This window comes from Platalea leucorodia, assembly GCF_965183815.1.
Source record: "Platalea leucorodia genome assembly, chromosome: 1".
Lineage (NCBI taxonomy): Eukaryota > Metazoa > Chordata > Aves > Pelecaniformes > Threskiornithidae > Platalea > Platalea leucorodia.
In genome coordinates, this window is record NC_138823.1 from 40,950,771 (window position 1) to 40,975,768 (window position 24,998).

Sequence of the window (24,998 nt, forward strand, 5' to 3'; positions counted from 1 at the left end):
TCTTTTGAGCTGTCCTCTCCCTTGAGGATTTTCTTGCCTCTCAGTATTTTATGGCTAAGTCTAGGAAAGGTAAACAATCAGTTTCCAGTTAGTCTGATACATGGTACTGGGCTTTGCTCAAGTAAGAAAGGCTAATCAGATCCTGCTATAAATTTACGCCAAATGTACCGTAGTCTCAACCGTCAACAAGATTCTGCCCAATATAGACATTTATATCTCTGACTCTAAAGAAGGAATTTTAAAAATCATAACTATGCTGTGGGGGGAAAAAACCCCATAGAATGTGCTCATGCATTGATTCGTCTCCATTCATGCTGCCATGGACAATTTTACAAGAACTGTAATTCAGGATAGGAATTCAAATGGATGTACAGACATTGCAGTAGACTGGCCTCTAAAACTTCCAGTAGATTTTTCCCTACACCTTATTTCACCTCTGTGTCACACAGAGCCACGGGATGTAGCAGTTTAATCCTGTGTCTGAGCATCAGATATACGTGCCGGTTTGTTTGTCAAAGCAAGTTTTTGGAAATACTCATCACCAGAACAGGGGGATTTGTAGTATTGAAAACACAATTTTTTAAAATCTATTTGTAAGCGAACAGTGTACCTGATAGCGTGGAATAGTGATTTCTTTGATCAGCGCTCCCGTGACAATGGCGTGCTTCTTTAGACTGGGATAAAGCCGACTGCGGAGCACGCTGGTTTTGCCTCCTCCAGCTTGGATTGCCCGCGGTAAGATCGCTACAGCAACAATCTCTTTCCTCAAGCCAATCCTAAAGCGGGAACGCTTTCTCCCCCCCCCCCCCGCCTCCTCCAGCTGCTAAGCAAAGAATAACTCCTAGCTTCGCCCCTCCTTTATTGGAAGGGGAATAGGGTAATATGCCGTAATTGGTTTTCCATGTTTGCCAAGAGTCTGTTTCCTCTTATCATCCACAATATTTAACATAAGTCTTGTAATAGTTCCAAAAATAATAAAATCTGTCCCAAGAATAAAAATGCTAGATCCACAACATGCTGCTTTTTTGTCATGGTCTTGGTTTCGTAACATTCTGTTAGTAGTTTTTATTGCCTAATGTTGTGGTTTCTTTCATATGCAGCAGACCCAGTAAAGACATTTCATCAGCTACTTACACAGCAGCAGCCTGGATTATTTACAAATGGAGATTTCAGTACCATATTAAAATAAATCACCACTGCATACTGTTAAAGTTACATTGCAGAAGAAAAGTTACAGCAGAAGAAAACCCAGAGACTCCAGGGGAAGGAACATTGAGGATGTACAAATCGTAAGTATGATATCAGCAAACATATTTATTAAGATATCCAAATAAAACCTGTTAGTCTTCCTCCTTCTCCCCTCTCTCCTCCCATGCAACAGGCGAAGGGGAACAGGCAAATTACATCCCCTCACACATGCAAAGCAGGACACACGGTATGCGCAACAAGTAACAGAACCCATCCAAAACTTCCCTCCTGATTTTATATCAGGCTGCAAGACAGTATATCCCTCTCTCCCTCTGCCCCTCCCTTCCATCCCCAAAGCAAACGCCCCCTATTGGGCAAATTCCCTTAAGTGTAGGTGTAACGGACGTGGAGCGGTAAAGATGGAGAGCAGCACCTTGCTCACTGGATTCACTTTGAATGAAAGAGCACCCGAACGGACAAGACAACAAGGAGATAATACACAAGAGAAACTTGACTGGGGGGAGGAACACCAAAACACAAAACCAAAAAGACCTAAGAAGAAAGCTGTAGGACAATCAGCAGCATAAAAAAAAAAGTCCATCAAGAGGAATCGCCACCTCAGGCTTCAGCAGTTACAAAAGCAATACCCCACTGGTAACAACTTTGAGAAAAATGCAGGCACATTGGGCTGCCCTCATTTAGAATGATTACTTTAAATTAAAGAAAATCCTTTAATGCAAAAAATTGTCTTATGATATGTCTCAGGTTTTTTAATACACATTTTTTCACTCAGATTCAGTTTAACTGTAACTTAGAGCCCGGTAAGAGGTTTTCCTTTTTTTCCCCAAGAACAGAATTAGTGCTCTAACAGTCACAGGTAAACTCTTAAGGCAGAAATATCTTTCCCAACTTAAATGGATGCCATTTAGCCTAAAACTAATCCGTGCCCTTCTAACCCCGCCAATATATAAATATTGCAGTCGAAGGCTCTTCAACCAGTCAGCAACGCAATGAACCAAGTGTCACAAAAAGCGTAACGCAGCAGAAAGGAGACCTCTCCGGAGCAGGGAGCGGGGTGCTCAGCGCCTGCTAGGGCCTTCAGAGCCTCTCGTTATTTTAGCTTATCCCTAAGTGTTTTGGCAGTCGTTCACCTCAAGTCGCTGCTGAGTCTGATCTTGCACAAAAATAAATCAGAATGATTGAAGTCAACAGAAACACACAGGTATAAGATTTGAGGGGGAGTGTTAATCTTTCTTAAATGACTGCCAAAATTCCTGGAGCTTCTCATTTTAAGTAGAAATTAGAAAGACAAGTCTTAAAATCATCCTTAGAGGATTTGCCACTCCAAATTTACTCTTTTCTAAGTTAACTATGGTTTTTACCGTATGCTAAACTGGGAGTACAGAGAAACTGCACCATGGTATGATTTTTCAGTATCGATGGTAGTCTTACAGTACATATAACAGCTGTACCAGTTGCTGGGGAATAACAAAATGTTTTAATGCTTTGGCTACAGAAATGCAACTGATAAAAGCAACTGAAATTCAACATGAAGGCTAGGCAAGTTATCAGTCACTTGTGTGCAAGTAAAACTGAACCCTGTGAAAGAACAGCCTTGCAAAGCACAAGCTCTAGAAGCAAACCCTGCTGCTAGGTTCTGTGCTATGTAATTTTCAAAGTCTAATAGGGTAAAATAGGATCAGTGGCTTCTCGAAAAACCACTAAAATACACAGATTTCTAACTGGCAACAGAAGGATTATGTATGCACAAAGCTTGTGACAAAAAGCCAGGCAGAATGCAAGGAAACGTCAGCTTTGCTCTAGCTCCTTTTTCAAAGTACCAGATTTTTATATAATGCACAGGATAAGACCGGCATGTAAGCCAGGACCAACCAGCAGGATCAAAAAAAAAAAAAAAAAAAAAAACAAACACAAAAACACCAAACCAAACCAAAAAACACACCAAAACCCCCAGCCAATATGCACACATGACTATAGTAAGTCATAGCACATTGCTCCTGCCCTTCATGCCCCCAGAACAGTGCTGGTGGCTCTTTGCTACAGTAGCCCTAGATTCCTGGTCAATTCTGTACCTCTTCCATGCTTTCAGAAGGTCAGTGGCTGTCAAAAGCTTTAGCTTTGTAAATCATCACCACTAAAAACAGCATGCATTTTTCTTCCTCTCAGGATAGGGTAGAAATTCCCCCTCCTCTGCTCCCTTAACAGGGGCAATTTTTACGGCTAAGAGAAACTTAGTCCCATTTGTAATGTAGCTGAGGCTGCTACAGAAGAGCAGGCTTTTCTCCCACGTCATCTTAAGCAACTGAGTGCTGCAATGTTGCCAGTTCCAAAAAAAAAAATCTTCAAGCAGTTAATTCAAGCAAGTACTCTCGTTCGTTCACTCCTCCTTGTGAGCATCTTGTTACTACAAGCCAGTTTTCTCTCAGCATCAATGCAATTCAGTCCTATAGTTTTACTGTCATGCAACGCAATTTTCAAACTTCAGCTGAAACAGTAACTGTGTTTTATAAATGCAAACATCATATAATAGTTAATAGTTGGAAGTATGTAAATGGAGTACCCTCTTAAGAATTTAAATAGTTGAAACAGTTACATTGCATTGCTTATAATGCTCCTGAATGTGTAAGAAAGATTTGAAGTTGGCAACTAATGCAAACCCTTATCGGTTGTCCCTTCCCCCAGATACAAACAAAAGGTTCCACACGTTTTTTAAACTTTATTTAATCTCAGAACCACTGCTACGTTACACCTGTCAGGCTGACGTTTATTCACTTCCGATGGTAAAGTTCTGACAATAAGAATGAACGGATGACACGAGGGTCCACGTCCCCCAGTGGTGCGTTGCAGTCAGTATTGGTCCAGTAAGACAGAATTTTTGCAGTCATCCCTCCCCACTTTTTTTTTTTTCTTTTAAATACATGAAGCATGGCCTAGCATTAGTATCACCCTTTTATCTGTAATTTATATAAATAGGATGAGGTGGAAACTCAGTTGTTTCCTCATTTGTAGGAAAAGTGACATGAATATTCTGTACTTTAACAAATACACTTAAACACAGGATTTTTTTTTTTTTTGTACTGTTGCAACCCTTTCATCTGAGGCAAAACACGCCCCCCTCCCCCCGACCACCGCCATAATAAGTACCAAAGCATTTCTAGTTTTGATTTTCATCAAGATTTCCAAACTGGCAGATTTTATTTTCACACCCTCTTCACAATAGACAAGATGCTTACCATATATTTAGGATTACAAGTTGTCACTAAAAGAAAACTTTACACAACCACTGTACATTTAGGTTGAAAAACTGTCCTTGCATGAAAAATATACCTAGAAATCAAGTGGTAAACAAGAAAAAAACATTAAGAAAAGATTAATGTTTTTATAATGTGCCATTTTAAATTTATCAACTCCTCCTCGACTTTTCATTCATACTCTGTTTTTACCTATCGTATTCATTAAGGCAAACAGCTAATCCATTTCTGAAGAGGTGCTGTGGAAATTGTGGACAAACAGCAAACATTTGGCATTAAAATAGATAGCACGTATGTAGCCTCTAGTAATATACATTAAGCATTTCTCTTGGACTTCAGGATAATGACGGGGGAGGATGAACATGCTAACAATGTCAAAAAGGCTTAAAATTTAGCGTCCAAGCAATTTCTATTAATGCTTCTGTAGTTTTCAAGCTCTAAGTAGTATAGAATTTATGCAAATGCATTAAAGAATTCTAGCTTGGCAAGTACACCCAAGCAGGTTATTAAACTATATATACAGAAAGTGATAAATACAGAATTAAAAGAGTCCTTCCGCTTCTCTTTATAGCCTTGAAAATTGACAAAAAACTTGAGGACAGCTCTACAATATTAAACATTAGGTAACCGCAGGAGCTGGGAAACCTAACTACACAAACTGATTAAAATACTCAGATGACTTTGTAGTGTTTGATACAATTCAGTTTGTAGTCAAGGGCACAAGACAACATTTAACAAAAATAATCACATCAATTGACCTAGAAATCAAATGTAAATAGATATGAATACAATCTCCAAAATCTGTCTTTAAGTGAACATTAACCATTTATTCAAAGTTATACAAGAATTTGAAGGATAAAGTCTTCTTCTGCAACAGGAAACCAACTTACAAGTTTCATGTCTCAGTTGAACTGAAGTGGAGGCGAGCGGGGCGGAGGGGGAGGGAAGGGTGAACAAACAAGTTAGTAGGCCCCATCCAGGCAGCTAGAAAGTAAAAACAGGCTCAACAGCAGCCTCCTCCAGCTTGTTGTCCTCCCTGATTGCCTGCGAGTGTTGCATTAGTAGCAGCATGTTGAGGGCCAATTTTTATGCCGTTTGCCTGAAATGAAGTTTAATACACAGTGTCATTATTTTAGAACACTAATATACTTGCAAAGTTTTTTTTTTTTTTTAGAAGTTCATATAGCAAGTTCTCCTAACGCACGCAATAAATATTTTTTTTAGCAACGTGTCCTTGGCAATGAAATGTAACTTAAAGGAAGATGCTTTTCTTCTCGTTTAAATTTTCTCTCTTATGTTAAACTCTGTACCTTAAACTCCTAACACAAAACCACAGAGCAAGAATTGTCTTTGAATACTACTTGGCATAAGGCTTTAAAAATACATAGCATTTGCTAGGACCGTATAACCTCTCCCCTCTCACCAAAATCTCCATTAGTTTGATAGTTTAATATAAAACTTTTCCTCTCTAGACAGCATTTCTTTCTGTGTTGAATCAGCTGTAGAGGCTAAGGGCATACGAGTGTTCTGTGTCATCAATAATTTCTATGATCCCAAAAGGCATGGCTACTTGCCAAGAACCCACACACAGCGTAGCTCTTTCATTCATCAAAATCACACTTATATCTTAACCCTCACTCCCTCAAGTGGATTTTACCTAAAAATACAGCACTTTTCTCAAAGTAATACAGTAGCTTCAGAAATTAAGCTCTTAAGGAAACTTTGCGTCACAGTAAATCTCAGATTTATAGTGCTTGGCAGTTGTTCTGCAACAGTAGTAGCCTTGGGGTTTCTGGCACTAGCTCAGTATTGACAGCAGCTGATGTGGTTTCTTTTCGCTCTTTGACTCCTCTTTAATAAAAAGCATGCCCTATGGCTCATTGGTTTTGCCCCCTCTGGGCTGATAGCAACTTCTTGAGGAATCAAGGAGCCAGACTTGGCGTAAAGCCAAATAAATAGCACGGACTGTTGGCTCTTGACAGCATATTGCAATCAAAGCTCCATAAGGCACAGTAAAGCAGTCAGCTACTATATGAAACTCGACAGATACAATGAGCATGCTTTTTCAGACACACTGATTACTGTCCAATTTATATTGCCCTGAGTGCATTTTCTTTAGGAAAAATGTTAAAGAGAATCCCAAGTTTTTCATCACTAAACTGAATTTAAAAAGTGTTTCACCAGAACACCGTATATAAACACACACACGTTTTCCAGTCAGAATTAGTGTCTCTGAAGGATTACTATTCAAGTCTTGTTTAGCTACAAGTTTCCTAGTGCAAATACTTTGTACACTACTTAAGTTTCTTATTATTTCCCCTCTAAAGTCATAAGAGAAATATTTTTAATAGTCTAAATTTTCTCATGTTGAAATATATTAAACAGAAAGAGGTGAAGCTATTTGAGTCCTGCCAATTCCCTCACTACTCTTTGAACAATTCTGCAAGGACTATCACGCTTAAGAGAAGCCTCAGACTGACAGTCCCAGACAGAGAATGCACCTATTCACAGAACAGATACAGAACAGAGAGCAGTGGTGCAGATTTTCACATGAGGTTTTACTAAGCACCTCAACAACGATATTTAGGGACATGCAGGATTAAAAAAAAAAAAAAAAACCCAAAACCACACTCTTAAGCATCAGGAAGGACTGACCACACTGTCAAATTTAAAGTTTATGTGGTGTGACTTTTTATGTGAATGTTAACAGAGAGCTTACACGATCCCAACATTTCTATACAATCCTAGGATTTCTATTTACTACCGCTGAATTTGAATCTGCTTTTTCTATGGCCATGAACCTCTCTTCTAACTGCTCAAGATTTTCAACAGCACAATCGTTTCAAAATTGAAGAGAGACGCTATAGGTCTTTCTAGGCTCGTGCATTACAAAAGTGCTCCCTGCTCCACCTCCCCACCCCCACCCCAAACAGGCAGGCCCCGATAATCTGTAATTTCAGTAATGTGCATAGGCAAAATGGCTAATCTTTTATTCCCTACAGAATCCAGCCACCTAAACCAGGAACATTTCAAAAGTCTTTTATGTAACTCTCAAAGCAATCCCTCCCCAACACTGGACAGCTCATGGAGTGCATCTGGCATATCAACATGGTCCCCCATTTACATAGTGGAAAATTATCTTTGAAAACAGATGACACCATATGGAGAAGTGGATGAAAGTGGATTTTCTTCTCTTTTGGGGATTTATATTATTTTGTGATGCTTCATGGATGGATAGGGTCACTTATTTTAATCCATTTTTATCACAATGGCAGACAATTCTATATCCAAATGGAACAGACAAATTTTTTTACTGTCCAGCCTTCTAGGGAAGGTGAATTTTGTACATTTAAAAAACAAACAAACAAAAGTGTTCAGGGTACTAAAAGTTACCTCATTATTAATGTCAAAAACTCCTTCCTGGATTTTCTCGTAGATCTCTTTTGCAGTGTTAATAAATGCCTAAAATAGAGGGGGGGGGGGGGGAAAACAAAACACAAACAATGAATGCGATATCCTTTGCTGTGAGATGCACTAATTGGAATCCAATCTCACGTGCAGTTGTTTCAGTGAGACTTTTCCTCCTGACCTCAACAGGAACAGGTATGACAACAGCATCCTGTAACCTACCCTGAAGTAGCAATGGATCACACACTGTTTACAAAAACTGGCATTTTCATAACATCTGTATTCTACAATCTGTTGTCCAGTAATTACAGGGAAAAAGTGGTTTAAGATATATAAATTACTTTTAAATTATTTATTTCTGACCCTTATGGATAGATTGTGTGGCAGATGGTTTCCCCTACCCTTAATATCTTTGTAATAGGCCACTCTAGATTAGAGTGCTTAGCAACATAAAACCACAGGGTACTTACAATGATGATGTAAGGATGCTGTCTGCTGGATGAAACCTTATGCTATCATTTAATATTCACCTAATTTTAAGAACGTATTCTCTTTAATTAATCTTGCACACAATAGGTAATAGACATCTTAATAGTAAAAAGGAGAGGCCCCAGGTTTTACCAGGATTTCTGAAAATCTATTGTTTTAATTCAGAGAAAAGACTTTGACATTCAGGTCTGAAAAAGTGAATGATATAAACATTTTTGGTTAAAGTTTACAATCGATGATTCCATTTTTCATCTCTCATTTAATTTTAGGCGTTACTTGACCTATAACGTATAATTTAAGAGGTGATTAACAGCAGCTAATAATTACAATCAATATCAAACATATAGTTCTTTTTGTTTTAAAATACCAACACCATGCAATCATACAAGATATGCTATCTTCTGCACAAGCCTATTACAGCAAATACAGACCTAATTCAAATATAAAAAAGTAAACAGGGTTCATTGAGAGGAACAAATCATACCTTTCCTCATTTCTACACTGGAAGCATTTGACTGCTGAACTTGCCACCAGAGCTTTGTTTCCTAATTAACAGGACTGATATGTTTTCACCTTTAAAGGCCTTACAGCTCCCCAGAGTAATCAATCTACTGCAGCTCAATTACTGCACCAAGCACACACCACAGCCAGTGAAGGAGACTTGAACGACTGCAGCAGGAGCGGAAAGATATGAATATGCATAAACTCTAAGTGGGTGATCGAATCATCACAGAGGGTCATGAGAATTTGCAGCAAAATAATGAGAAGAATTAATCATTGCAGATTCACAAGGCACTTAGGAAGCGAGTTCGTTTTTCAAACACGCGTTAGAGTTGAGGAGAAAAATTGGCTTTCGGCCAGCTACGAATTGATTCAAATTCCTCAGAAATTGAAGTTTTCAATGTAAGAAAAAAAATTCAAACTTATCTTGGTTTCTGATAACACACTAATTATTGTAATGGCCTCATACATGGGCCTACTGAAAGGCACACGTCAAAAACTTTGGAAATTCACACAGCTGGAATCTGTGAGGATACTTGCTTGCTTCTACTTCAGTGGGACATTAAGCAGAACTTGAAGTCTTAAAAATGTGTTATGATAACTTCATGTAAACAAGCACTTAACAATTGGCACTTGTAGCAAACATCTTCTAGAATTGTTAAGTATGCCTAGGCTCTTACAATTAATTTCATGAGAATTACATTAGATCTATAAAAATTACCTTAGACCAACAAAACTAGAATTTTAACAAACTACATACTCCAAACTAACACACCTGAGTATAAAATATCTTCTGGATGCTACACTCAAGAACAGATCACTGCATGAACACATCTGTCCTCACAAAAAATAGAATGCACTGGAAAACATAGTATGATTTAACAACACTCAATCCGCGCTCCCCCCTCTCAACATAGTTATTACACATGCACTGTGCAAAGCAAAAAGTGTACTGAGTTCAGGATAGTCTATTTTAATACTAAACATATTGCCTAAGAAACTGTTGATCAGAAAAATCCAGATATTCCACTCACCTCAGTTCTATCATTTCAGTTGTCTTGAGAAGACATAATCTAATTGCCACGCTCCCATCAGTGATTCTGGTGCACCACATCTTAGTGTTAAACCAGCACGCATTCTGCATGGCAAAATGCCAGGCTGCGCTGGGTCACATATAAATAATTCCTATTTGAAAACAATGGTTTGACAAGAATATAGCGCATAAATCTAACTGATGTTTTCTTCAGTTGGTATGGATTCTGAAAAATTACTACTAATCAGCCATGAAGAGAGACCTGCATCCCTTGAGACTTCCCTTTGTTTCTTGCATCCATGTATTTTAAGTTAGCTTATGCTTCAAAGTGTAAGACTCAAAATAACCACCTGAGAACTTTACTGAAAACAGCAGTCTACTTGCTTTAAGAATATCATATCAGATTTGGGCATTGCATGCTAGTGCCCCAATTAGCAAGGACAAGAAGGTGAACTCTGTATAATTGACTTCTAAAAATCTCTTTTAATACTGCATGTTCGAACTCTTATCTGGAACATGCAGTATATTATAAACTCTCAATTATTTATGGGCAGTTTATCCTATTTGCAGATTAACTGAGCCATGGATGCAGAAAGACAGAGCAGTTTCTCCTCAAATCCAGTTTGGATTTATTAGACCATGTGCAGGGGACTGCAAGAACACAGCTGTAGCGCTTCACACGCCAACTTGGATCCAGGTGCAGTTTAGCCACTTCCACACAACACAAGACATGGACCAGTAAGCCCTCATGGACTCGGCTGGCTGCCTACGAAGCCTACTGTGGTTGCGCTGCATGTTCCCGTAATGCTGCTGTTACTAAAACACTATACAAAGATACTCAAGCACTTCCACCCCAAATCAGCTCAGGTCCAGGTTTACTTTCACCACCCCAGGAGAGGCAGCGCCAGATTCAATCTGGATTTATACTCAGTCACCTGAAAGATGGCAAGGCCCTAGTACGCAGTACCTCTGTTACTCACAAAAGGAAGAGACAGACTTTTGCAGAAACAGTATGTTAGACTTCCAAATATAACAATTCTAGAGTACATTAAAGAAAATAATGTAACTTCAGGAAAATGTCTGCATTTAATGTGTAACTCTTCATTTTAATATTTCTAAATCACAAATTACTGATGCTTTTATGCATGAGACTACTGCATGTATCTGTACCACAGCATTAAAAAAAGGGTTGTTTTACAAGTTATTCAGTGATTTTTTTTAATGTAGCATGTTTTTCAATTGTGTTCACATTATACCTAGGTTCTCAAATAACAGTAATATCCTGTGAAGGAAAATTACATTACTGTACAAGTGGGAAAGTGAGTCCTGTCAGATGTGATCTGCCTGTTGTGTCACACCTGCACCTACTGCAAAGCTAACGAAGGAGGTTTTTGAGTCACAATATATCAGTATATCAACACTTCACATGATTTGTGTAAGGAGTTTCATAGATCATATTGCTACATGGGAATCATGAAGTCAAGCCTCACAATGCTCACCTAAAAAAAAAAAAAAAAAAAACAAAAAACAAACCCCGAAACAATCCAACACACAGAAACCCAACTACCAAACAGTACAGATGCTGCATTTAAGATAAATTAATCCTAAAACCATTGAACATAGAATTAAATCAACTTTGACATCCATTTTATCACACAAAGTAAACAAGTTATGTAGGTTTACCACCCTTGAGACAAAACCAGGAAGAACAAATTCTGTAACTGGTAAAAACAACACAGGTCATAAGGGAGTAAGTTCCTGATACCTCTGTCTTATGGATGTTATATGCAGGAGCAATAATAAGCTAAGGGCACCAGAATGCAAGTTATAGAACAGCTACTTTTAGTTTTCACTTGGCAGATGTCAATAACGTGACTTCTCTTTCTCAGAAAGCTAATACCATGCCGAGTATTTGAGGACTTAGCTACAAGCTGAACATAACCAGAAAAACTTGTAAATGAATCTCTGATACTTTTCAAAACGCGTATTTTACAAGTTCATCTTTGCTTTAACTCAGAATATACCGGGTTCTGCACTGCTAGCTCATGTAACATGCTGCCCTCTGGTGGCAATATTAAAGTTAAATTTAATGCTTTGAAATATAAATTGGGTGGTCATTATTTCTGAGGGCTTTCTTACAATTAAGTGAGGAATGCTTAAAGGTTGAATATCTCAAAATCTAAAGCTTGGCCCTCACCTCTGTGGTCAGCCAACACCTAGAATTTCCTCCTCCTTCCCAATTTCCTGTCTTATCCTTAAGCAGTAAGATACGATATAGTTAGATTACTCTAGTATTACAGAATGCATTTGGAAATAGTAACAACATGGACCACAAATAGATTTACCCCTAGACCATTCCCTATCCCAGTGTATAAGTGGTGCTGGATGGCCACTTAATAGAGCGAGATCCCAAAGCTCCGAGCAGCTGTTTTATGCACAGTAAGACAATACTTTTTACAACTAAATGATCCTTCAGAAACAAGCCTAGGACACTAAAGGGGCTACAGAGGGGTAAATTATCAAGCAGTAGGAAGGTGCTATATAATGAACCTACACCCCAAGAAGCACCCTGACACATTTGTAGCCCTTACTTTTGAAGTAAAGGTGCACAGGCATGAGACAGAACTTGACAGCAATTTGTTGAAATGTACCCATTGAAGTGCAATCTTTCTGACAAGCTTATTGGGAAGATGCACATTACTAGAGCTCGAAGTGTCTCAAAAAGTCCTGCAGCTGCTGTTGAACAGTTACAAAGGACAAAGCACCCGAGGAAAAAAGAAGATAAAAACCCCCCAGAACTAAGGATCCATCTCCCTAGCAGAATCCACAGGTCAGGCAGGCAGCCATATAATACTTTTCATGCTCTTCTATAAAGCCTGAAATCCTCAATTAACTAAGACTTTTTATTCTGATTATACCTTGGGATGCCCATCAGCCCCAAGAACCATGGCAGAGCCAGTGTTCCTTACTGCGCAGCTGGGGCACAGTCCAAGCGTTTGCCACAAGGAGGTAAAAAGCTGTGAATCTTCACTGGAGCCAGGTGTCCTGCCCTTTCTCTCTCCCACAGCTGAACTGATACAAGCTTCATCTCTCTATTTTCTCATGGGAGAAACTGGCTAAAGTGCCAGCTTCACACAGCTGGAAGGTCACAGAACTTTGATTTCAAGGAACTTGAAGGAATACTGGTTTTGAGACAAGTTAAGATAAACCTAACAGGTTTTGTTTTTTTTTTTTTTTTTAGACTCTCATGAACTAGAAATCCTGCTCTTTTGCAAGTTCTAGTCGGATTATGTCTTGTGTCTACACAGCTATTAACATCCTAGGATTTTCAAGTTTTATTAACTAAATCCTTGCTAACTATATTACCAGGTCAAACTACTATTTGTTTACCAGCAATTAGTTGTGCTTAGGGAGGGTGCGGAGGGGAAATAAAAAACACTTCTAAAAATCAGTTCAAATTTGGAAGCTGCTAAGAATCTCATCTTTCCATGAGGTTTTCATTTTTACCCTTCAGAATATTACAAAGGCCATCTTCCTTCCCTTATCCGTGACCAAGTAGTACTACTGTTGAAGCCACAGGCATTTGTAATATTCATTATCCATTTAGCAAAAGTATGAAAGAGAAAATTAAGTTACAGCTGAAACAAAACCATTGAATGACCATCCAGCTACATGTAGCAGAAGTGCTCCACTGCTCAGTCAAAACCGTTGGTCTATTCAGATTTAATCCTAAATAATGAATCCATTATTGCATTCTATTTATGTGCAGACAACTTGGAATAACAAAGACAATACTCTTAAGATGAAAGCTTGGCATAGGGCTGTATAATCCCCCCCATATGGGAAACAACTTACGAAAACCAACTCCCACACCAGGAGTCAGCGATACACTAGTACAACTCAAGTGAGATCAGCTTCTGAACAGTGATGGTGTCTAGTATTGGTTTGACCAGTACCCAGAAAACTCTTTTGCTTAAGGTTGATCACATTGATCATTATTAAAAGTCGCTGTCTGGAGTCCAAGAAGAACGCACCGAGTTATTCCAGCTTCCCAAATACAGCTAGGTATCTTTACTTCTTGAGAATCAGTGCATGTAAATGGATTCAAAGGAAATGATATTCCAGGGACACAAAGATAAGCATTGTGTGCTGCAGGAGACTGCATGGTCACCCTGAGTTCACGCAGAGGATTCCATTCTGCCTCTGCAAGTGTCAGACACTGCCCAAGTAAAAACCACTCAGCAAGCTCTGACCTGCCTGTTTCAGATAAGACTGCAATTAACAGTCATACACTGTTGTTGAACTACCAATGAAAAAAACAAATGTGATAGAATTGTTAACGTCCCTTGCAAATGAGAGAAAAAAGAATTCTGAAGTATTACGTGTAGTTTGAATGCAAGGTAGGAAAGTAACTGATGTTATGATTAAAACAAGCGCAAACGTGCCTGAGGTTTGGACCTCAGACTTAAGCGCAAACAAGCAAAAAGCTTACTGATAGGCATCACAGTGTTTTCTTAGAAAAAAATTACGTAAGTGACATTGAATTCTGCAAACAGTACTTCAGCGCGCACACCTTTCCATCCACAATTCAAAAATCTTGAACAGATATGATAACAAAGATTCTAAAAGTTAACACTAGATTTGTTTCAGCATGAATTAAAAACAAGTTCAATGTTTCAGGTCAAATTTAACCATGCATTCTACTCGGAGAAATCCGACAGCCATGCTCAGAGTGTACATTACTGAACATCTCCAAAACATAGTCACGATTTTTTTTTTTTTAAACAGAATTGTAAAGAAATGCACTAGTGATACAGCTTAGAAACCACTGAAGAAAAAAGCACAAAAATTCAGTTATGTTTTCATAGCTGGCTATCTTGATAGCTTTAGACCGAGCCTAAAAGGAATTCAACAACAACAAAAACCCCTGTTTAAATAAATATGATACCACTGAAGAGGCTAGTATAACAGGCCTTGCAAAGCAGTCAAATTATAACCCTGTGCTTAACCTCCCCCAGCCCCTCAATAATAATTCTATCCTCCCGATGATTCAGAAACTCTTCTCACCCAATCCCATTCATATTAAACATGATGATTTCACTCTGTGGCCACACTGAATTCTTAGAAGCCTCCACAGTAACTACAAAGGAAGAGCCTGCATCTACTTCCCGCTCCAACTATCAATTACCTGTTGTGCAAACAGGGTGTAAACATCCCCTAACAGCCTTGCACAAGACAAACAGCTAACAGGGTATTCTCCACTGCTAAACGTTTCTCTCCAAGATGTAGGGTACGAGACATAATCCCGAAGAACACAATGAACATTTTTCAACTGTCCTGAGATCCAAGCACTAAACAGGTCAACGTACTGCTACGGCTAGAGATTGACTAAGGCATTACGCAGTGATGGAAATCAGGTTTAAACAAGGGAAACGGCTTAAAATAACATTAACAACAGAAGCCGATTTGTTCATATAAAGAAACTGCTAAAGACTCCACCATTAGCTTGCAAACATCTACAACAGATATTTATGACACAAGGTAAGATAAAGTTGGGTCAGAAACAATATCAAACTGATCAAAACAAAGTATAGAGGCTTGTCTTGTCACTTTTGACAGAGAAACATGTATTTTCAACTAGAGAGATGAATAACTCCAGTAGGAAAAAAAGTCTCCTCTGGCCATTTAACTGCTTCTGGTACAACACAGGAGCCATACACCCATGTGCTGCTGTTTCAGTATTACATCCGCACGAAATGCGAGTAGTCTCTACGCTGAACGGCACGGACTAGGACCGCAAGACTTTTACGGCTATCTGCTTGTGCTTTACAATGGAGATCTGTCTGTTAACTTCTGTAGCACGACCAGTTTGTACTGCCACACTGCCCCTCCTGAATTCCCCAGTGACAAGAACCTGGTGTTCAGTGTACAGGAGCCACAGTTACTAGCCCTGTTGCTGCAGGGCCAGGTATTAGTCTGGACATAGACTAGAGACAATAAAGTTAAGAACCACATGTCAGACCTACAGATGCTGTAGAAATGCCCCTACCAAAGTAGCTGTTCAGAATATGCAGAATGTGGTTAGATAACCCACTCAGTATGGGACTGAGAACAATACAGTAAGCTGTATAGCTAACAGTGTCTCAAGAATAATTAAAATAGATAAAAGCACTTGCTATAGAGTTTCTTTACACCTGTAGGACACAAGCTGTACAATGGTGAGACTTACTGATGTCAACCAAAAGATAAGATATGTAAGAATTAATCCATCTTCTATAAACTAAAGAGACTTGAAAATGCAATGTGAGCAATTCAGAAAAAAAATTAGACTGCTATAACCTTGCTTTTTTACAAAGCAGAGTCATATGATTCAGAACACTTCTGAAATTATTTTAATTTTTTCCATGAAGAATTACCTCAGAAGGTTTTTACAACTGCCTGAGAAGTTTCCCTTACTACTTCAGAAATTACTGATACAAGCAGCCATGCTAAAGAACTAAAGAAGATGAGTTTACACCATTTTCTACTCTAGAAACATGCATTATAGCATTTTTGTTAAATTAAATAACTAAATAAAATAAAATAAAATACTGGTGACTAGTATTTTGAGCAGCCATGTATGTTTATAATGAAATAGACCGCTTGCACATACTGAGGTAGGCTACAGAGGACTACAGGATTCAAGTGATTTGAGGAAGGGCTTCTGTGAACAATCCAAGATGATTATTTCTAAACCCTTAACAGTCTTGATTCTTTTGCCATGAGTATTTTTGCCTCAGATTCAGAAAGCAAAGTTTGAGAACCAGCTGTGTAATGACAAAAAAACCCCAAACATTTAATCCACAAAACAAGTTTGGCCACGAAAAATGGATATTCTTCCTAATTCTACTTTGGACAGATACCTCAAAGTTGGATCTAACTATTTCTCTTAAACAGGTGGAAGAATAGTTAAGCCCTGTTACTGGATACTGTGTAGCTTCTTTGTTGTCACTTTCCCTGGCAATCACACTTACATTACTTCCTTCAATACCCAGAAATACACTTCCATTACTACTTTGTTTTGTATAGCAACCACTAAGCAACGCAACACGGGCGCAAATGCAGCAGGCCAAGGCTTTATTAGTGAACTACATGATCTCTGTGTGGTAAAAATCCCTCTTTTGGGAAAGGAAAGAGAAAACAAGACACCATTTATTATCTGGGAATATTCTAGCCCGTTATATCTGTGCGTTTCCGTATGTATACATGCATGTGCCTTACAGTAAAGTGTCTTTCTCCAAAGCACCCTTTTTGAGGAATATTTCCTCCTGATGGGTAGAGAAGGACAGAAGGTTGATAACTGAATTAAAAATAAATCTTAAACATTAGTTTTATCATTCTATAAGACTTTATTAAATACAGAGTTGAGAAAAGAACAGAGGTCTAATAGATGCAAATAATCCTTAAAACATTTCTGAAGCTGTATTCATTTTGTTTGCATAAGTCTTTGCTGTTATCTAGTTAGAATCTACATCTATCATTTCGCTCTGGAGCTATATCTTTCTCTCAAGTGAAATCACCTGCTCTTTCAACACTGCTGATGCTGTATCTTACACAGACATGTTTGACTTCAAGGATTTCTACAGGTATCCTGGCACTGTAATGGTTAACTACATAACCCATGCATGATACACTATAGTCACCAGTGATTTATCAGCATGGATTAAAAAAGCTGCTTCGTAATTAAGGGGATATTCCTTCTCCCCAAAATCCCATAGCTTTTTTTCCCCTCATCGCCCAATAACCTCCATACAACTAGAGAGAGCCCCTTTGACCCCAGTAGTTCTATCTAAAAATTCTGGTACTTTTGGAAAAGATGAACGTTCTGAGACTCAAATTAAGTGCATAAAAACTACGTTGACAATTTATCTGAAACACAAGGAAGTAGGAGAAAGTGTCTCCTTCAATACTTAAAACAAATGCATTTGAAAACATCTGATACAATAATCCAGATGCAAATTCAGAGACTTGCAACGTCCAGCTTTTTAGATCCAGTCTATTTCCATCAATCCCAAAATCCAACAGTATAAATACATACTCTTTCTAGTAAAAAAGCTGTACTTTCTTAGCCCTTAATCTCCCAAAGAAGCCAGTAAAAATGTTCTCCATTGCCACCATGAAAGATAACATGAGTAGACATAGGGACACAGATTCCTTCTGCTTAAAATTTCATCTAATTTTAGCTTAATTAACTCAAATGTTGTTCTTCCTGTTCAGTTTCTACATCCTCAGGCAGTCACAAAACTATCATTTCTTTCCAGTCCTGAAGTCATATACTGAAGGCTTGATAGATTTGCCTCCATTTTGCATACTTCTTGTTCTTTCCTCAAGTGTTGCCCATTCCACACAATTTCCTCATTCCCTTCTATTTTTTTTTGATACTGAACAGTCCAGAATCAGCATTAAAATGAAAATGGTCTCTTCTTTTGTCCACAAAGTGGTATCTTTCATGTAGCATGCCTACTATTTCTCCTTACTTATTTTTATTGGCTCAAAGATTAAGATTTTGCTCCTTCAGCTGTAATTATTCTAGATCACGCCACCTCTTTTAGTCTTGACTGAGAATACCATCTAAGGAATGCATTTGATTGTCACTAAAAAGGATTATATCCTAAAGCTTTTCCATCAGAATTAGAAAGTTAGTACATGCAAGCAATCACTCACACATATCATCAGGAGAGGATTCTATTTGAACTTCTTCGACAAAGAACTTTATGCTCATTTTTCTCCTGATAATGAGAGATGCATTAGGTACTGGACAACTCATTCAGCAGCATTTATTTTTTGACATGTAGAGAGGTGCTGATGTTAGAATAAGGTAGTAACAAACTAGAATGAAGTACAGTGAAAACTGTTTGTTACTCTAACTTTTCAAAAAATACTAAGTATTTCAAAAAATACTAAGTATTTCAAAACTAGAAGGCTCTACCACTAAAAGAATACCTCAGCGGTTGTCCATCATTTTGCATTTACAACAATTCCGGAAAAGAGAAAGGGCAGATTACGTAGCATGAGAAGCTGAACTATGTCATGCTATTATAAAAAAATGTTAGTAGGTGGCGATGTATGAACTGAGTACTGGCCTGAAAGACATGTGAAGCAACCTTTCTGCTTTACATAGCACTAACATCTCCACTGGAGCTCTTTGTCCACCATTGTACTCTGTCTGGCTAGGATGGAGTTAAGTTTTGTTTACAGCAGCCTGTATGGTGCTGTGTTTTGGATTTGTGACTAAAACAGTGTTGATAACACACCAATGTCTTAGCTACTGGTGAGCACTGCTTACACAGTGTCAAGGTTTTCTGTTTCCTACTCTGCCCCCACAGCGATTAGGCTTGGGGTAGGCAAGATCTCGGAGAGAGACACACAGCCGGGACAGCTGACCAGAACTGGCCTAAGGGATATTTCATATTATATGACATCACGCTCAACAATAAAAACCAAAGGGTGGTCTTTCCAAAGTAGCTGTTGCTCAGAGAGTGGCTGGGAATCAATCCGTTTGTGGGAAGTTTTGAGTGACTGCCTTTCCATCACTCTTTCCCCCACCTCTTTCCTTCATTTATTAAACTCTTTATCTCAGCCCCTGAGTTCTTCCTCACTTTGGCTCTTCCGGTTCTTTTCCCCATCCTGCTGGACAGGGGGAGTGAGCGAGCAAGGAACTGGATGGGCACTTAGTTACTGGCTGAGGTCAACCCACCACAACCACCCTTCAAGAAAGGCATGCAGTAAATCAAGGTGATATATGTAAGAACTCAGATATGTCCAGAACTATGAACTATAAGCAAAACTTCAAAAGACTTAAGTTCTTTACTCTGAAGTAGCAAAGACTGAAAAACTTATTCAAAGACATAGCAGACTACAGCAACCAAGATAATGACCTCTTCAGCAGCTCTGTAGAGGACAGAAAAAGGAATTGCATGTGTGAATTGCAGCAAAGATTCCTGCTAGGTAGCAGAGGGGAAAGATGACAACAATATATAAATATCAAAGCATTGCAATAGGTTGCTCTGAAGAGCTTGTGAAATATTAGAGGTCTTTAGAACAGGTTAGCTTGACATCTGCCAAGGATACCAATAGCTTAGCTTGCTTTGGACAAGCAACCTATTCTAGTCTTAACTTTTTAGATTTCAGGACAGACGGAAGTACCCATTTCTCTGATCAAATATTTTTAAAAAGAACAAGTATATTAATTACTAGAGTCTCAACAATATAATTAGTGCCGTGCAATCAAATACAATGCAGACATTGTCTTCCTCATAATATAAATTAAAGAGTAGTTAATTAAAGTTAAGGAACCCAAAACCTAGAAGAATAGTATCTGTACAAATAACAAAGTGCAACTCAAAACAACTGTTTTACTAAAATACCAGTGTTAAGCAAAGTTACCTCCTCTACATTGGAAGCAGTTTTGGCAGATGTCTCCATAAAGATAAGTCCATGCTCTCGTGCAAATGCTTCACCTTCCTCTTTCTTGACTTCTCGTCTAGATTCTAAATCACTAAGATGGAAAAAAAAAAAGTTAGTTGCATGGTCTAACCTGTCCATATAAACATTATTCTTCAGATACATGCTTATAAGCCAAGAACCCTCATTAGAACTTACATACATATGATATCTACTCAAGCCCTTACATAAAGCAGAATTACTGTAAGTCTTGCACTTCGAGTATATGGAGTAGCTGCAGACAGCACACTTGCTTGAGCTATCAATCCTAGCTGACATAGATCTTACCAAAGACTTCATGAAACGGCTTTCAACAGCATGTGTGTATACTTATCTAGCTATTCCTTGAATGCTAACTTTAGACATTGTCATTTTAGGTAAATATCACTCTTTTCTGGTATAATGTTATCTACCAATCCACACTGTAAAGCTGAACTGATAAGGGAGTTTTATAAAAGATTTCTTGGTGACATTAAAAATAATTTAAAAAATAGAGTTCATTTTTTCTATTCAGTAACAAAACTTCACACAGTCCATTTCTGTTCTGATAAAAAGACTTAAAAGCAAAAATAAGTTGTTTTGAACTACATTAGCTGTTCTCTCCCAAGAAGCTAGCATTCAGGTTTTCAAACTCCAGGCCTGGCCCTCTCACAGCAGAAGAACTTGAAGTGACTGTTACACAATCTCGTTTCCTGCTTTCCAAGCAGTTTAGATGAAAGTTAAATATTACACAAAAGAACAGAAAAAAACCCCTCTTCCACTAGACAACTAAAGACAAATCTGCTTCTCTAAGTCATATAGACACATAAGTATTTCACTCTCACTTTTTAAAGCTTCTTGAGGAACAAGGAGCACACAGTTTCTGTCCTTCTTTCTACGTATATTACATCTTGAGCAATAACAATGCTACATTTATAAATAAATAATAAATATATATATTTAAAGTTTCATTTAAATTGTGCATGTAAAAATGTTTTCTTAGATACACATTTTTAAACTAAACAGCATGCAAATACAGAGGTTTAATTTGCAGCCAGAATACCAGCAAAAAGTATCATACTGGGCTTCAGTGCTGCCATCCTTGTAATTATGCATATATTAAAAATAAACGATACTCACAGTGGCATCTATTTTGCAGCAAAGCAGGTTTTTGTTATGTTTACAACTACACGCTAGCTCAGATGAGTTACACAGTCAAGACAATTCAGCACATCATTTAAATATAGAGCATTTGAAGATAAGCATACAAGAAATGTCTTCTCAAAACATTGTTAAAGTTGATGTTCATTATATGTAAGCATTCCCAGTATCTCAGCTTCAGGCTTAAGATATCTTAACAAGGTGTTCATTTCTCATGTCCCTGAAGTAGCTATCTGACATTGTATTTTTGAACTTGAGCAATGTCTTTATTTGCTATTGCCATGCTACCCTCAAAAATATCTTATTTAAAACCTTGATTCACTACAGTGTTATCTCCATGATGGAACAGACATAAACAAGTCTTTTGACTTGAAATAGTGCAGCTGCATTGAAAACTGCAGTGATAACCCAGTCAAAACTCACTACTGATATCTAAACATATTCTTAAAGAGCTTTAACTACTTCTACTAACCACAGTTGTCTTCCTCTCTCCATTCCAATAATTCGAGGCATTTGGTCTTACTAGATCAATATAGCTATGTTTTGTTCTGGAAAGAAGATTAAGTACAGTATTTGTCATGTTTTAACACTAGCATTTGTAATGTTTTCAAAAAACAGCTATTATATTTCAGATTAAATTCTCAATACTCTTCAAATCCAGCAATAAGTCAGTACTACAAATGTATACCAAGTGCACTTTTGGGACTCATAAGAACAAAATTAATTCCTTCAAAAATATTATGCTAGTATACACGTTCTTCCTTCCATCCGTGCCCTACTATAAGAACTTCTGTAACATACTTTCAGGATAATGCAATATAATTGAAGGAGTTTGTCTCCTGTCCTCCTCTTTGAGGCTTGAAAATAATCCCCTTTAAAGAGCTTCTTAAAGAACTTTTACTTCATGTAGCACCTTAATCTGTAACTTAAAATAAATAATTTAAGTATCTGTATTGTTTGAATAAAACCTAGTTGTAACTGGGAATTACTGAGCTAGCTGCAAGTAGCATATTATAACACACAACCATGTGGTGCAGTCTGCATCAGCAGAATGCAAGACATAAAAATTTAGTTTAACAGCTAAGAATAATCAGGAATAGTTACATATGTCAACTAAGTATGCAAACTTATGTGGTACTTATCATCTCAAGTAAACAGTACACTTCACTGTTTCTCTCAGTGCCATGTTTTTACTCACATAAGCACAAGAACAGTTGGTCAGGGACATCACGGGCTTACCAAAGCTTCATTTAATAAAAGAGATTACATTTTTATATTAATTTGTGAAGACTATGCTTATCACATTCCTCAATTAAAAAGAACATCGTTAGTCATTTTCCAGATTATGTATAAAAACATGGACAAGCTTCACAGTTACTGAATGCTTAACATGTTTTTCAGGGGGTGGTAGAAGGTGGGGGGGGCAGAGGGAAGAAAATAGAAGGGAGGAGAAGGGGCAAGAAGAAGAAAATCAGAGGTGAACAGGCCAGAGTAGCAAAATCAGACTCTCTTTACCACAAGGCTGTTTCTCAGTAGTATCTAAGAAATTATCTGTCTGTTCCTTAAATTTTAAGGGACAAGCATACAGACCATTATTTCAACTGGCATCTTTACCTTCAAGATTTGCTGAGGCATGGAGACAAGTTAAGGTCAATTAGGTAAAGGCCCATAACTACTGGGTTATTAAATTCTGAGATGACGCTTTTGATATTTGGAAAAACCCTACATCCAGCAAAAAAATCTAGACATGATGCTACAGTTCACTGGATCAAGAACTAGAAAAATTACAGATAAGCTTGATGTATTCACTAGTGTGTTTTTATAAAGACCTTCAATACAGATCAAAGTCTCAGCATCAATAGGGAACCATTTTAGAACTTTGGACAGTGTAGCTGATGAGAAGACCAAGTAAATAATCGTTTGCAAACTGGGTAACACACTTTGCGCTGGTTTTGGCTGGGATAGAGTTAATTTTCTTCATAGCAGCTAGTATGGAACTATGTTTTGGATTTGTGCTGAAAACAGCCTTGATAATACAGGGATGTTTTAGTTACTGCTGATCAGTGCTTACACAGAGTCAAGGCCTTTTCTGCTTCTCACCCCACCCCACCAGTGAGCTGGCTGGGGTGCACAAGAAGCTGGGAAGGGACACAGCTGGGACAGCTGACCCCAACTGACCAAAGGGCCATTCCATACCATATGATGATGTCATGCTCAGCATAGAAAGCTGGGGGAAGAAGAAGGAAGGGGGTTGACGTTCAGAGCGATGGTGTTTTGTCTTCCCAAGTAACCATTACACATGATGGAGCCCTACTTTCCTGGAGGTGGCTGAACACCTGCCTGCCGATGGGTAGTGAATGAATTCCTTGTTCTGCTTTGCTTGCGTGCATTGTTTCTGCTTTACCTATTAAACTGTCTTTATCTCAATCCATGAGTTTCCTCACTTTTACTCTTCCAATTCTCTTCCCCATCCCATCATGGGGGAGTGAGCAAGCGCCTGTGTGGTGCTTAGTTGCCGGCTGGGGTTAAACCATGACACGCTTCAAAAATTTGTAGTTGTATTTTCATCACCCAGTGTCTAAGAGCAGCCCGAATTCACCAGGGAATGGTCAAAAACATCCTCTGCCCCCAAACCCAGCTAAAACATACAGAACATGAAAGAAGCTTAGAATCCAGAAACATCTCATATAATCATTGAGGTATGTACTTTTTACATTTGAGAAAAGTTCTTGAAGTGAATCCTGGAATATGGGCTGCTTTTTTTTTTTTTAGTGATGTTTTCTCTGCTGTGATTCTTAACCAAAAACTAAAGCTCTTTAGAACACCGAAAATGAGGAGTCATATTCTCTTTATAACGGAGAGATCTAGGTGCTTCTAAATGGTGATTCCAGATGTAACAAAATGTAACGAGAAAAATAATTAATATAATCCATTACTTCATGCATTCAGTCAATCCTTTTAAAATAAAATTGCTTCTAAAAAAGGTACTCGGAACATAAGGTAGTTGATCCACACATGCTGCACATTTTCTTAGTCTAATTAGAAAACGAAAGTTTTTAGATTCACCATAGAACTACATCCAGTGACTGAAAGTAATTTAAAGTTAACATACTGCCTACAAATAAGAAAACACAAAAGCTGAAATCCAGAAGTCATAAATCTTTAACACTTACAAAATCATAACTGGTTAAATTTTACCTTTTATTTCCAATAAGCATTATAACCATGTTGGAATTGGAATGCTGACGAGCATCTTCTAACCAAGTTGTCAAGTGGTTGAAAGTGTCCCTCCTAAGTATGGAACAGAATGAAAATTAAAAGCAGTATTTCAAGAAATCTTTCTCTTTTGTTAGCTTCTCTACTTGAGTAACGAACTCATTTATTAGTACACATGCTCCAGGGATAAAAGCTAGTAATCGCTTTGTGAGAGGGAGAATAGGCAAACAAAAATTTAGTAAACAAGGAACATTAATGAACTCTGCCTA

General features: G+C 38.0%; 1 protein-coding gene across 2 annotated transcripts in view; it reads right to left on the minus strand.

Moving 5' to 3' along the window:
• Positions 1–4,385: 4,385 nt before the first annotated feature.
• Positions 4,386–24,998, minus strand: part of RAB2A (RAB2A, member RAS oncogene family) — a 45,430-nt gene continuing 24,817 nt past the window's right edge. For both annotated transcript variants that reach the window (XM_082305093.1, XM_082305094.1), the window contains 4 exons: positions 24,712–24,804; positions 20,317–20,428; positions 7,854–7,922; positions 4,386–5,559 (listed from right to left, as the gene is read on the minus strand). In XM_082305093.1, the coding sequence (XP_082161219.1) occupies positions 5,464–5,559; positions 7,854–7,922; positions 20,317–20,428; positions 24,712–24,804 (370 nt within the window). In that variant the 3' untranslated portion in view covers positions 4,386–5,463. The remainder of the gene's footprint in view (positions 5,560–7,853; positions 7,923–20,316; positions 20,429–24,711; positions 24,805–24,998) is intronic.